General features: G+C 47.1%; 1 protein-coding gene and 1 long non-coding RNA gene across 2 annotated transcripts; both read right to left on the bottom strand.

Moving 5' to 3' along the window:
- Window positions 1–4017: 4017 nt before the first annotated feature.
- On the bottom strand, window positions 4018–6260 carry LOC130454004 (uncharacterized). Its single transcript, XR_008911679.1, has 2 exons — window positions 6135–6260; window positions 4018–5751 (listed from the first exon to the last, which is right to left on the bottom strand). It is a non-coding gene; the product is annotated as an uncharacterized LOC130454004 (long non-coding RNA).
- Window positions 6261–6322: 62 nt separating this feature from the next.
- On the bottom strand, window positions 6323–11365 carry LOC103092799 (leukocyte immunoglobulin-like receptor subfamily A member 6). The gene is made up of 6 exons (XM_056826281.1): window positions 11294–11365; window positions 10492–10539; window positions 8315–8350; window positions 7826–8159; window positions 6384–6419; window positions 6323–6330 (listed from the first exon to the last, which is right to left on the bottom strand). The coding sequence occupies exons 1-6, from the start codon at window positions 11363–11365 to the stop codon at window positions 6323–6325; spliced, it is 534 nt and encodes a 177-aa protein (XP_056682259.1).
- Between the last annotated feature and the right edge of the window lie 1730 nt (window positions 11366–13095).

The following is a 13095-nucleotide window of genomic DNA, read 5'->3' as shown; positions in this document are numbered from 1 at the left end:
TTCATATACCAGAGATTTTTATTCACTACATTTTCTTATGTGAATTAATCTGAGGGACCTCCAACTCAGTCCTTCATACCCTGTGACCCAGGAATAGCACTACTCGGTTTATGTTGTTGAAGAGTTCAAAGAAAAAGGAAAAGGATCCATGGATACAAAAATATTTTTGGCAATCTTTTTTGTGGTGACAAAGAATTGGGCTTGAGGAGATGCCTATCACTTGGGAATTGGCTGAACAAGTTGTAAAACAAAATTTGAATGGAGTGCTATTGTATTCCATTACATTATGTGGAATGTAATGACAAGGAACAATGAAGGGAATGTTTCAGAAAAACATGGAAAGACCTACATAAATGGAAGCAAAGTGAAGTGCGCAGAACCAGGAGAACACAGTACCCCATAACAGCAACACTGTAATAATGTGATGATCGATGCAATGATGCAAGAAAATTCTGAAGGACTCATGATGAAAAATGTTATCCACCTCCAGAGAAAGAAATGCAAATTCCAGTACAGTTTGCTTCCTTTTTTCACTTTGCTTCCTTTTTTTTTGTCCTATGGCTAATATAGAAATGTTTTGCATCAATTCATGTGTGTAACTGATATGTTGCTTGAATTCTTTGGGGGGGGGGAAGGAGAAAAGAAGAAAATTTGGAATTCAAAAAAGATTTTAAGTACAAAGAAAAAAATGAAAAAGATCTAAAAGCTGATGGGAGCACCAAGCTCATGAAGTGAACATCTCCATCATGCAAAAGATGAAATGACTGTAGAAACAGTGTTCCATCTCCTGAGCATGTTGAGTTGTAAAGCAATGCATGGCAACTGCCCCACAAATCGGGACCAAGTTCCTTTCTCCATTAGGAATCAGACCCTGAATACAAGGGAGACAGAGATTTATACAGTGGAAAGAATGGATCAAATACGAGCTGTAATGATTGACATTCTCTAGAGACAGCATTTCTTAATTTTAAAAGAATTTATTTGATCAGTTGAGATATCATAATTGAGGGGAAATGACTCTTTCAACCATCATAAGACAAATGGAAACTCCTGGATGGATTTGGTGAAAGGGGAGTTGTTTGGGCCAGAAAGTGTAGACAGGAAGACTCCAGTGGTCATGGGGATAAGAGAATCTTGTACTCCATGTGTCTGTTTGGTGGTGGGAGTAGGAGGGAGTTGGAGGAAGAGACAATTCTGAGGCCCTTCGAAGGTATGTTATTTCTTGATTTCTTTGTTTGTTTGTTTGTTTCCTTCCTTCCTTTTTTCTTAATAAACCCTTACCTTCTGTCTTGGAATCAATACTGTGTATTACTTCCAAGGCAGAAGAGTGGTAAGGGCTAGGCAATGGGGGTCAAGTGACTTGGCCAGGGTCACACAGCTGGGAAATGTCTGAGGCCAGATTTGAACCTAGGACCTCCCATCTCTAGGGCTGGCTTTCCATCCACTGAGCCACCCAGCTGCCCCCTTGATCATCCTTTCTAATGAGGGTCCAGAGAAAAGACAATGGACCAGTGTCCCAGGGATCAGACTACCTCAAGCACTTGGAACTAGTCTGACTCAGTCTCCTCCTCGCAATCCATACATCTCCTTGTCCAACTTCCTTCATCTGCTCAAGCAGGGTTTCAGGGCTGGCCAGTTCCAGACTGACCATGATTGCCCTGAGCAAAGCCATCCTGGATAGGGTGCCCTAAGAGCTCCCCAAGGACTCCCAGAAGGGAGCAGGGGCTGGCCAGGAGAGGAGTAGAGAAGAGACGTCTCAGGACATTGGCACAAAGTGGAGATCCGGACCTTGTGTGCTGGCCAAGTATGGCCCCAACATGGATGAACAGCCTCAGAGCCCCTGAAAGGGTTCCAAGGAGTGAGCCCTCATTGGCCAGGGCTTGCCATGCCCCTCCCCCACCACACTCTCTAGAGTGACCTCAGGGGCAGTCCCTGGGCCAGGAGCTGTCCTGGTCTCTGCCTGCACAGTCCTCTCTGCTTTCAGCTGTCCTGGCTGTTCTCCTCCCTGGTGGCAGGGTGGGCAGAGGGTCGGGGCAAGCCTGTGAGTCAGGGGGAGGGAGACAAAGCAGAAGCCCAAGGGAGGAAGGGAGGCCGGGCCAGGGGCCAGGGCTGGGTGACCCCTCTGGAGTTGGCAGAGCCATTTCCTCCAGACTGGTGACTGCTGGGGGTCGGCGTTCCCTGCACCCCAGCTCTGCCTTCCTGTCTGTCTAGACTGGCTGCTTAGACAGGGTCTCCCCAGGGGGGTTTCTCAGGGCCTCCTCCGGCTGGTCCAGGCTTCAGCCAGCAGGACGCCCAGGAGGAGGAGCCCCAGGCCAGCCAGACGGTAATCCTGGGAGGCAGCACCTGAGGGACAGGCTGTCACTGAGACGGAGGCGGGGCCTCCCCTCCCTGAGCCCCAGGACGCCACTCCCAGGTTCCTCAGACCCCCAGGCCAGGCTGCTGACCTGAGAAGCCTCCAGTGCTCATTAGTGTGGAGATATGGGTGAGCGCTGACATACAGACAAGGACCAGCTCACGTCCCACGTGAAGTGGGCCGGCAGGACACCAAAGCCGCTAGAACGCGCTGCCTCGGACAGAAGCCGCTGGCGAGCCCACACTCACCAGGCCGCCATCTTTGAAGATGAGCGACGTCGACGTCTTGCCGCTGCGCGTGACGTCAACACCAGGCCACACCCACCCCTCCCGTCACAGCTGGCGTCCCAGGCCCGTGTGCCACACACTGGGCGCCTCGGCCTGTGGACTCCAAAGCCACACGAGGGCACACCGTGGATGAAACTGCACAGAGACCATCGCCATTCTCGGACACCCAGACGCTACCGCTCAGGGTCACACGGCTAAGGCACGTCAGAGGCCAGATTGACACCCGAGTCCCCCATCTCTGGCTCTTCATCCACTGAGTCCGCAGCTGCCTCCTTATAAGGTGGATCTACATTATGGGTATTTTATCCGTCACGTTCCCAAGTCTAGACCACCAACTCATGCCCCAGTTTATAGAGGTATAAATGCTTACACTGAAATGTAACAACTGCCTCCAGTATACCCCAAAGAGGTTTTCAAAAACAAGGGCAGGAATTCATACGTACAAAATACTCATAGAGGCTTTTTGGTTGCAGCAAGGAGGGAGTAGTTGGTAGTTAGTAACCACGCATACAGGGCTTACTAGGTGCCAGGCATGAAGCTAAGGACTTTACACATGTCTTACTTGACCTGAGAGATGAGTGCTGATATTATCCCCATTTTGCAGATGAAAAAACTGAGGCAGGCAGTGGTTAAGTTAACTCACTCAGGTCACACAACTCAGAAGTGTTGGAGTCAGGATTTGAACTCGGGCTTAAAACGCTGTCCACTCCAGACATCTATCTACTTCCACCATTGTGGAATGGCTGAATGAAGACAGCCAAATATGGAATTAGATAGAAGTCTGGATTAGCGTCTGCCTCAATTGTCTCAACTGCAAAATGGAGGCAGTGATAACCCCCAGGTTTTGTTTTAAGAATAACATTGTATATCGATGTAATAAATATCATATAATAATATATCACATGGTAGATCTTAATAAATACTTGGTTCCTTCCACCAAATGATTATGGATGAGTAAGAGAATATTATGGCATCCTAAGGAATAAGGGAAGGCATGGATTCAGAGAGAGCTGAGAAGAGCTTGTCTGAACAGAGGCAGAGGAAAAGGAGGCAAAGCTAGAGAACAATCGACATAATGACACACCTGGTAAAAGAAAATGTTCCTCAAAGACTTCAGAATTCTATTCAAGGCAATGACCCAGTGGGACGTAGAAGCTGATAATGAAGCCTTCCCCACCTCTTGGCTCAGAGGGATGACCTAGAAGTGTCCAGAAAGAGTCATGTTTTCAGACTCGACCAACACAAACCCAAGTGGCTTTGCTTGGCTACATTTTGGTTAGAAAGAAGACTTTGTATTTGTCAGGAAGTAGAGATGGGGAGAGAAGGAGATCAGGTGGGAAGTGGACAATAATGAGAAAAAGAAGAGAGGAAATAATGTCAAAGAAGCATTTCATTTATTTTAATACCCAGAAGAAACCTGTAGGAAGTCCAAGAAGGAACAACAGGTCACTATTGGCTCTAAACATAAAATTGAATGTATATTAATTCATAACAATTCATGAATTGAATACAAATTAATTTATGTACATAGTAATAAGGCAATTGATAAAATTTAATGGATTTTCAAATAAAACAAACTATCTGCAGTACCTTGACAGTTTCACAGATTTCCCTCCATGTTCAGAAATGTGTTTGTTTATGGAAGTTTTTCCAATTCTGATTCTTTTAAAAAAGACATGGCTTCCAGGCCTGAGGAAGCCATTGGAGGTCCATTTTCTTCCTCATCAGACCACCTGGAGAGCATGTGGTGAGTTCTGAGCTCAACAATTTTGGAAAAATATCAGTTAACTGAAGAGAGGCCAAAGAAAGACAACAAGATCAGTGAAGGGTCTTGAACTCATGCCATATTGGGGACAAGTGGGAGAAACTGGATGTGGTTAGCTTTCAGAAGAGGAAACAAGGGAACATAACTGTGTCCAAATCTCTAAAGACTTGGACACATGAAAGAGAGGCTCCACTTGGTCCAAGTAGCATTGGGTAGGAATTAGAAAAAGACAAATTCAGGTAGGACTTCAGAAAGAACCCCATTGACCATTAGAATTGTGAAGAATTGAGGGAGGGTGTTCCCCACCCCTGGAAGTAATTAGAAGGGACTGGATGACCATTTGTCTAGTGTATGCAGGGGATCATGTTTTTAGCTTCATATCAGACCAGATAGACCCTGGAGTGCCACTCATCTCTAAAAGTCTTACATTCTAGGATTCTGGGACTTGTTCTCTGCTAGGAGTTCCCCTTCATCCCAGCTAGAGCACACTCCCCATGAGTGGCTGCTGGGTCCAGGATCAGAAGTCTAAAGTTCATGAGTTGAGGTAGCTGAAAGCTACAATCTAGGAGGGCTTCTTCCACCACAGTGGAGAAGACAGCTAGGAGCCTGTTTGTCCTTTTTCCTGCTATCTGAGAAGAGGTGCAAAGCCCTTAGACTCAGAAAAGCCAGTAGTGGACTTGAACCCAGGGCTAAGAGAATGAGGTCCAAGGGCAGGTGGTAACTGTGTTTCAGGGACAGATTCTGTCTTCTTGGGAAATGCTTGTCTCTCTGTTTTCTGAGATCATCATTACTACTCCTCGTTTTTTGGGTTTTGTTTTACTTTAGATGATGCACAATATATTTTGCTCCATCCTCTTACTTTTACTCTGTGTGTGTCTCCCTGTCTCAAATGTATTTTTTGTAAACAACATTTAGTAGGATTCTGGTTTTTAATCTGCTCTCTTTGTCTTAAAGATTCATAACTGATGGTAGGGATCAAGGAGGAGAAGAGGGGGAGAAAGAGGAGGAGGAAGCAGAGGGGGAGGAGGAAAGCAGAGGAAGGGGGAGGGCTGGGTTACCAGGAAGGAAAGTCAGAGCCAGGCTCCAGGGCACATAGAATTGATGTGCTGGCCCTTCCTCTCTCCAGGCTAGGCAGAACTGGTCCCAGATACTCAGTGACTTGTAAGGGTCCACCTGTGCCCCAGCCTCCAGCTTTGCCCTCCTGCTTTATCAGGCCAGGACTGCTCCTTGGTACCTCCTTCCAGTGTGCCAGGCATCTGCCAGCAGGACTCCCAGGATGAGGAGGATGAGCCCAGCTAGGCTGAGGCGGATGAGATTGCCCTTGGTGTAATCCTGGGAGGTAGCATCTGGGGAGGGGAAAAGCTGTCACCGATAGTGGAGTAGGTGCTCCAGGGGTGGGGGTGGGGATCAGAGGACCTGGGTCAGCATGGAGGGTGGGTCTCTGGAGTGGCCCTGGAAGAGAATCAGAGCCCAGAGGTGCAGGGGCTTCAAGGGGAGCTGAGGAGCCTTAGAGGCTGGGGCTTCCCACCTCCATGGCCAAGGTAGAGCCTCAGGGAGGGAGAAGAGGGCCCCGAGGTGCCATTTCACCCCCGACTCTGCTAACTCTGGGCTCCCTCCCTCAGAGCCCCCGGGGACCAAGAGTCCTCCCCTCCCCAGACTTCCTGGACCCCCAGCAGCAAGGGAGCGGTGGGAGACATGGAGAAGAAAGGGAGGGGAGGGATTCCCTCACCTGTGACCCTGAGCTCCAGGGGGGCGCTGGGGAGCGACCAGGCGTAAGGGTGTTGACTGTGAAACTCATAGCAGCTGTAATTTCCCTCATGAGGGGCAGCCACAGCCCGGATGAGGAAGTCGGGATGAGACTGCGGGTCCCTCCACGGAGAGCTGTTGGCCCCTTCCACTCTGTAGAGCACGAAGCGGTCAATTCCCTGGACTGAGAGACAGCGGAGGGTCACATTGTGTCCCCAGGCCACGTCTTGGCTTGGCTCTGCTGACAGCCGGGGCCTATTATAGTAGCCTGAATGCGAAGCATCAAGAGGAGAAAGTGAAGAGTTTGTTGGGAAAGTTATGTTTGGATATGCAGAGAGACAAAGAGGGAAGGAGAGACAGACAGACAGACAGACAGACAGAGAGACAGAGACAGAGACAGAGAGAGAGAGGGAGAGAGAGAGACAGAAAGAGGGAGAGACAGAGAGGGAGAGAGAGAGAGAGAGAGGAAGGGAGACAGGGCTAGAGAGAGGGAGAGACATCCAGACAGACACAGACTGACAGACCACACACACACACACACACACACACACACACACACACACTCACACAGAGCTGAAACAAAAGCCACACACTATCAGTGGGGCCTTCACAGCCTTACAGCTCGGTGGTGCAGTTGGTAGAGCATCTTAGAAGTGATACTAAATTGAAGGCTGGCTTTAAAGCAACAACAAACACAAAACCTCTCCTTCTGTATCAGTATCATTTCTAAGACAGAAGAGCAGCCAAGGATAGGCAGCTGGGGTTGAGTGACTCCCTCATGGCCACACAGCTAGGAATTGTTTGAGACTGGATTTGAACCCAGGACCTCCTGATTCCACACCTGGTGCTCTAACCAGTGTACTACCTATGTACTAGTAGTAGTCTCTCGGTGTCCAAGAATGACTATTGTCTTTGTGCAGTTTCATCTACGGTGTGCCCTCCTGTGGCTTTGGAGTCCAAAGGCTGAGGCGCACAGTCTGTGGCACATGGGGCCTGGGACGCCAGCTGTTACGGGAGGTGCGGGTGTGGCCTGGTGTCGGCGTTCACGCGCAGCGGCAAGACGTCGACGTCGCTCATCTTCAAAGGTGGTGGCGGCCTGGTGAATGTGGGCTCGCCAGCTGCTTCTGTCAGAGGCAGCGAGTTCTAGTTGCTTTGGTGTCATGCCAGCCCACTTCAAGTTGGACTTTAGCTGATCCTTGAATCTTTTCTTTGGTCAGCCTTGTTTCCTGAGTCCAGCTGACAGTTCACCATAGAATACCTGTCTTGGTATTCGCTGTGGGTCCATGCGGATGACGTGTCCAGACCATCGTAGCTGGGTTTTGAGGACCAGGACTTCGATGCTGGTGGAGCTGGCTCTGTCGAGGACTTCCTGATTGGGGATTCGTTCCTGCCATCGGATCCTCATGATTGACCGGAGGGAGCGTTGGTGGAATTGCTCCAGCTGTTTCATGTGCTTCCGGTACAGTGCCCTTCTCTTGGCTCGGAGCGGAGCAGACACGAGGAGAGCCGCCGCCCGCCCCAGCCCCAGGGAGCCACCGCGTGCCGGTCCCCTGAGATCAGAGCCGGCTCTCCCGCCTCCCGAGGGGGAAGCAGCCCCAGAGGAAGCACGCGAGGGAGGGGAGGCAGGGAGGACCGAGGAGTCGCCGCCGCCTCTGGCCGCCTGCCTGCTCTCACCTGTCACCGCCAGCTGCAGGGGCTCACTGTCCTCGGAGCCGCCCGATGGGCTCCTATAGCAGCACTTATAAAGCCCCCCATCGCTGGCCGTGACAGACGAGAGGAGGAACTCGGCCTCCATTCCAACGGCTGGAGGAATGACCATGTATATGTCCGCGTACCCGCCGGGTCCTGCCTTCCTCAAAGTGAAGAGATGAGCTGTGGGAGACCCCCGACACCACAGCCGCACAGGGGTTCCCTGGGGGACCACAGAGGAGGGCTCAGCCCTGAGGGAGGGTCTGAGGAAGGTGCCTGGGAGGGAAGAAGAGACCAGAGTCCCGGAGGGTCCCCCTGCCTAGCTGACCGGCCCCTCCACACCCGCACCCCTGGGCCCTCTAAGAGTCTTTCCATCTCACCAGCCCACACTCTCCCTCCCACACCTGTGCTCCCCCACGGCTGCCTTGGAGGCAGTTGGCCGTGCTGGGTGGGTTTGGTGGGGAAAGGACTCACCCTCTTGAGCCTGGGCCCTCTCTTGCAGACACAGCCCTAGAGGAGAGGCTCTGGGTTAGACGCAGCCCTTTAGAACCCTCATCCTTACCATGAAACTGGAGGGGCCACAGCCAGACCCCAGGAGCCCGGGCTGCCTTCCCTCTGGCCTTAGTTCCTTTTTCTGTAAAGTGGGCTGAGGGGGCTGGACTCAGTTTGCCTAAGGCTGCCTCCAGCTTTGAGAGTCTTCTAAAAGGCCTTGAACCTCTTCCCCCAGGACTCACACAGATACAGCAGGACAGAGAGTCTGGAGGCCATGGTGTCCCAGGTGCTGGTGGGAGAGCAGACCCAATGCCAGAGGCAGAATGAGGCCAGGGCCAGCCCAAACCAGTCTCCAGCCTCTGGTCAAGGGGGCAGCCCCTTCCTCCTTGTGGTTTTCACATCATCCCTTCCTTGGGAGTTGGAAAGGGAAGCAACAACTTTGAAAGATTTCACAACTGATTATTGTAAGGACCAACCATTATTCCAGAGGATTTACAAAGGGCTGGGCTACCTGCCTTCCTTGTAAGTCGTGATAGATTGAAGATGTAGAATTCAACGTTAATTTGAGGAACTTGGCGAAAGTGGAGTTTATTTTGCTTGTCTGTTGTTTCCAAGCCATGATGAGGGTTTGATTTCATTTGATCCCCCACCCCCAGCCCAGTGATTTGGGAGGAAGACCGTAGCAAATAAGATGGCCTTCCCCCAAAGGAAAAAAGGACAGAACGAATTTCATGGACTTTTTTTTTTTCATACATGGAGAAGAGGAGGAAGGCCAGAGGAATCAGGGCAGCTTTGAAAAGGCTATATTGAATTTAAAATTATTGTTATGATTTAAATTCTCTGGAGACTACATCTTAATAATTATTTATTAAATAATTTTTAAATTAAATACATTTATAAATAAAATTTATTTTATATAAATATATACAAATTTAAAATTTTATATAAAAATGTAAATAAAATTTTAAATTAAATATTTATTAAATATAAATTTAAATTAAATATTTTTAAATTAAATAATTTTTAAATTAAATAAATTACATAATTTATTCAATAAATAATTAAAAGATGCGGGCAGAGGAAGAAAAGGCACCAGCCACAATGAGAAGGGCTGCTTCCCTTTCCAAGGCAGCCCTTTTCTGAACTTGATGTGAGATCTCCCTCTGGTTCCTGGTCCAGAAAGAGAAAGAGAACAGTCTCTATCCAAAATGTATACCATCCATAATGTCAGTTTTCTGGGTCTTTCTGATTGGCTGGACTTGACCTTAGTCCAGTTCAGAGGCTGGTCTTCCATATGGGACAAGAGGCAAGCTTTCTGGGTACCAAGGTTCCACAAGATCTCTGACAGTCCTCCCAGAGTACACCCTGCTCATGTGTCTTCCAACCAAGGGATGGAAGTCTAACCTTAACCCAATTCACTAGAGAATAGGTTTTCAAACTCAATATGAAAATTTCCTTTTGAAATCCCAAGAATTATCTTGAGATACCAAGAAATACAGGTGTAAACTGGTGCTAAATTCTTATATTACTTTAAAAAAATCAAGCTATACATAAAAATTGTTTCAGAAGTTCTCTTTTTATTTTGTACTTATGATTTCAAAATTTTAAAAAAGAAATGCTTTACTCTTTGTCATTTCTGTCAGTTTCAATGCTTGATGAATTATGTTCAAATTATTTTAATATGACTCTCCTACTCTTGGTTCTTTGCAGCACATTTTCATGTGATCATTTATAGTTGTTAGTACTTTGGAGACCACCATGTTCTTTCAGTACTCATGGATTTAAGTGGCTCAGAGTACCCAATGGTTTCAAATTCTCTCTATAGCTTGGATCTAAAAGCATTTTCTTGATTATATTTCTCATTTGATGTATTCTCCAATCTATCTTCATTTATTTTATTCAAATTTTTTTACATTTTATGTAGTTAGAATGATATTTTTAAAAAATCCATATATGTTGGGTCAAGGAATCTCAGAGCCAGAGTTGGGAAAATGTACCTAAATGTGATTTCTTCTCATATGAAAATTCCATTTTTTTCTAGTCAGCTAACACTTCCCCTCCCTTTCCCACCTATCTCAAATTGAGAAAGAAAGGAACACAAATTCCCTGTTACAAACATGTATAATAACCAAGGACAATATTTCTGCACTATCACTCACTGCAGGGGCCATCAGACCAGCGACTCCCTTGAGGTGGTGGGTAATTGCCTGGCGGACAACATGGAGCAGGCCATGGCCTTTCAACCAATTTCACCCATATAAGCCTTACCAACGGGAATGCCACATGATCCCTAACTCCTTCAGTACTCTCCTGACAATTGAGATCAGGGCAAGAGATTGGGAGCCACCCCTAATTCAGATGGTTGGCTTGACCTGTCAGATGTCAGGCTGGACCCTTTTAACAGAAGCAGTGGGGAGACAACTTGCAAAAATAATAAATGAGACCACACATATGGGAGGCACAAAACTGAGTGATCTGCTGGACAGATACTTTTATTTTTACAATAGGCACTGAGTCTGCAAAGATATTACCTCCAGATGTGAAACATGTGCATGAGTTAATCAAAAAGGGAGGCTGAAAGAACTGGGGGATTGGTGGGAGGGGAGGTGGGAACAGATTGAGAGGGTTGGAGCCAGGAGAACAGTGGGAAATAGATTCCACAGAAATTAAGATAGGAAAGTATGGGTATAAGCATCTTTTGGTCCTGGTGGACACCTTTTCAGTTTGGGTAGAGGCATATTCAACAAAACGTGAGACTGACCCAGTGGTGGTGAGGAAATTGATGTCAGAAATTATCCCTAGGCTTGGGCTTCCTCTTGGAACACAATCAGGCAATGGACCTGCTTTCATAGCAAAGGAGACTCAACAATTGGCTAAGGCCCTGGGTATGAATTGGAAATCACACTGTGCATTTTGACCCCAAAGTTTGGTTGAGAGAATGAACCACACATTGAAAGAAACCTTGACAACGTTGGCACGAGAGTCTGGTGAGAATGAGTAAGCCTCCTCCCCTTTGCCCTCCTGAGGGTCCATTGTACTCTCTATGTACAAGGTTTCACCCCCTGTGAAACTTAAAAATTCCCAGACCCTACTTGATAAGGTTGGATTGTGAACCTTAAAAATTCCCAGACCCTACTTCTTAAGGTTGGGTTAAGACCATTCCCCATTGGGACCATTCCCCATTTGGGCAGTGAAGGTACTTGATCAGGAATGTGAGAACTCTACTTCACCATCCTTAAGGATGCGTAAGGGGGAGATAAAGTTGTAAACTCTTTGCTGAACAATGAAAAGCACTTAAACCCATACTTAGAGTAAGACAAAAAGTTCTTAAGCTGTGCCTATTTTTGGATCTAATACAAAAGGGTGCTAAGTACCTATAAGGGTCAGGCAACTTGTGAACTTACAAGCAGCAAAGAGGTGAGAAACTTACTCAGAGATTCTAGTCTACTCAGGTATGAATTATTCAAAAGATTAGCCTTCTTAGGTGTGAACTAAGAATGGTCTGTCCTTTGAAAAACGTCTACTGTGATTGGTAGATGGGAGAACTTAGGGGAGGTGACATAGGAGAAAATTCCCTTTAACAGGAGGAGAGAAACCAAGAACAGGGACAGGCTCTTGAGAAACAGTCTGTTGAAGACAGTCTGAGGGAGGCTGACTCTGGCTGGAACTCCCTCTGAGGAGACTCTGTCCCTCTGAATCCTTGCTTGGACAGATATTGTGGTGAGTGATAAAAGACTGACTGATCCCTCTCTTCCTAGACTGGCTCATGCCGGCCTAGGCTGGTATAGCCCTTTTCTCATTATTTCCTTTTCCTCTCTCTCTCTCTTTCTTAATTCCTCATTTGTATTAATTAAAATCTCTATAAAACCCAGCTGACTTGGGTATATTGAATAATTGGGAAGTTTTCCCTGGCGACCACCTTATATATTGATTTAAAAACAAGACACTGTAGTGAAAACATATTTTCTGCCGTCACAATTTACTCATCCACTCTTATATCTACTATAATTTAAGTCTTCCACTATTTTAACTCTTACAGTTTATGACCTCAACTATTTTAATTATTACACCCCTTTGAAATTCTATTTGGACAATCCCCTCTTACCCTTTCTAAACTAGGGCTAGAAAGTCTGGTCAAATATGATAATCAATATTTGTTCTCTTCCCAGAAGGCTTTGGATAAACTCAGGAAAATTATTAGCCAAACTGTCCAAGCTGCCTACCCTTCACCCCCTGAATGTAACCTGCTCCCTTTTACAGATGAACCAGGAGACTTTGTATGGGTCTAAGAAATCCTGGCCAGAACTTTTGAACCAGGGTGGACTGGAGCATATGTGATAGTATTAACCATCCCAACAGCTGTAAAAGTATCAGGAAAGAAGCACTGAATCCATGTGTCCCAACTGAAACCAGTTAAGCCACAGGTAACAGTACAGGAGGCAGAACGGTGGACAGTTACTAAGACCTGTTCCTTTAGTCCTTTAACTAAAATCCACCTATGCTGATGAACATGGGGAAGGGAGGGTGGGTTGGGGTTATGGTTGGGCTCATACTTCTGGGGCATTGGGAGGTTGGTTTGTCCTTCCAAATAAGTCATTGCTGGGTGATTTGTAGAACTAGGGATGGTAAGGAACTGGTCAGTGACCACCCAATGGAGGCCCATCAGGCCTTGAGAATTCATTTTGATCTTTGTGCATTGTTGGGGGAAAATTGGGGACACCGCTCACAATCTTTCTGTTGTGGGACCATGATGGGAAAGCACT

This window comes from Monodelphis domestica, chromosome 4 (genome assembly GCF_027887165.1).
Source record: "Monodelphis domestica isolate mMonDom1 chromosome 4, mMonDom1.pri, whole genome shotgun sequence".
Lineage (NCBI taxonomy): Eukaryota > Metazoa > Chordata > Mammalia > Didelphimorphia > Didelphidae > Monodelphis > Monodelphis domestica.
This window is presented reverse-complemented; position numbering and strand designations above follow the sequence as displayed.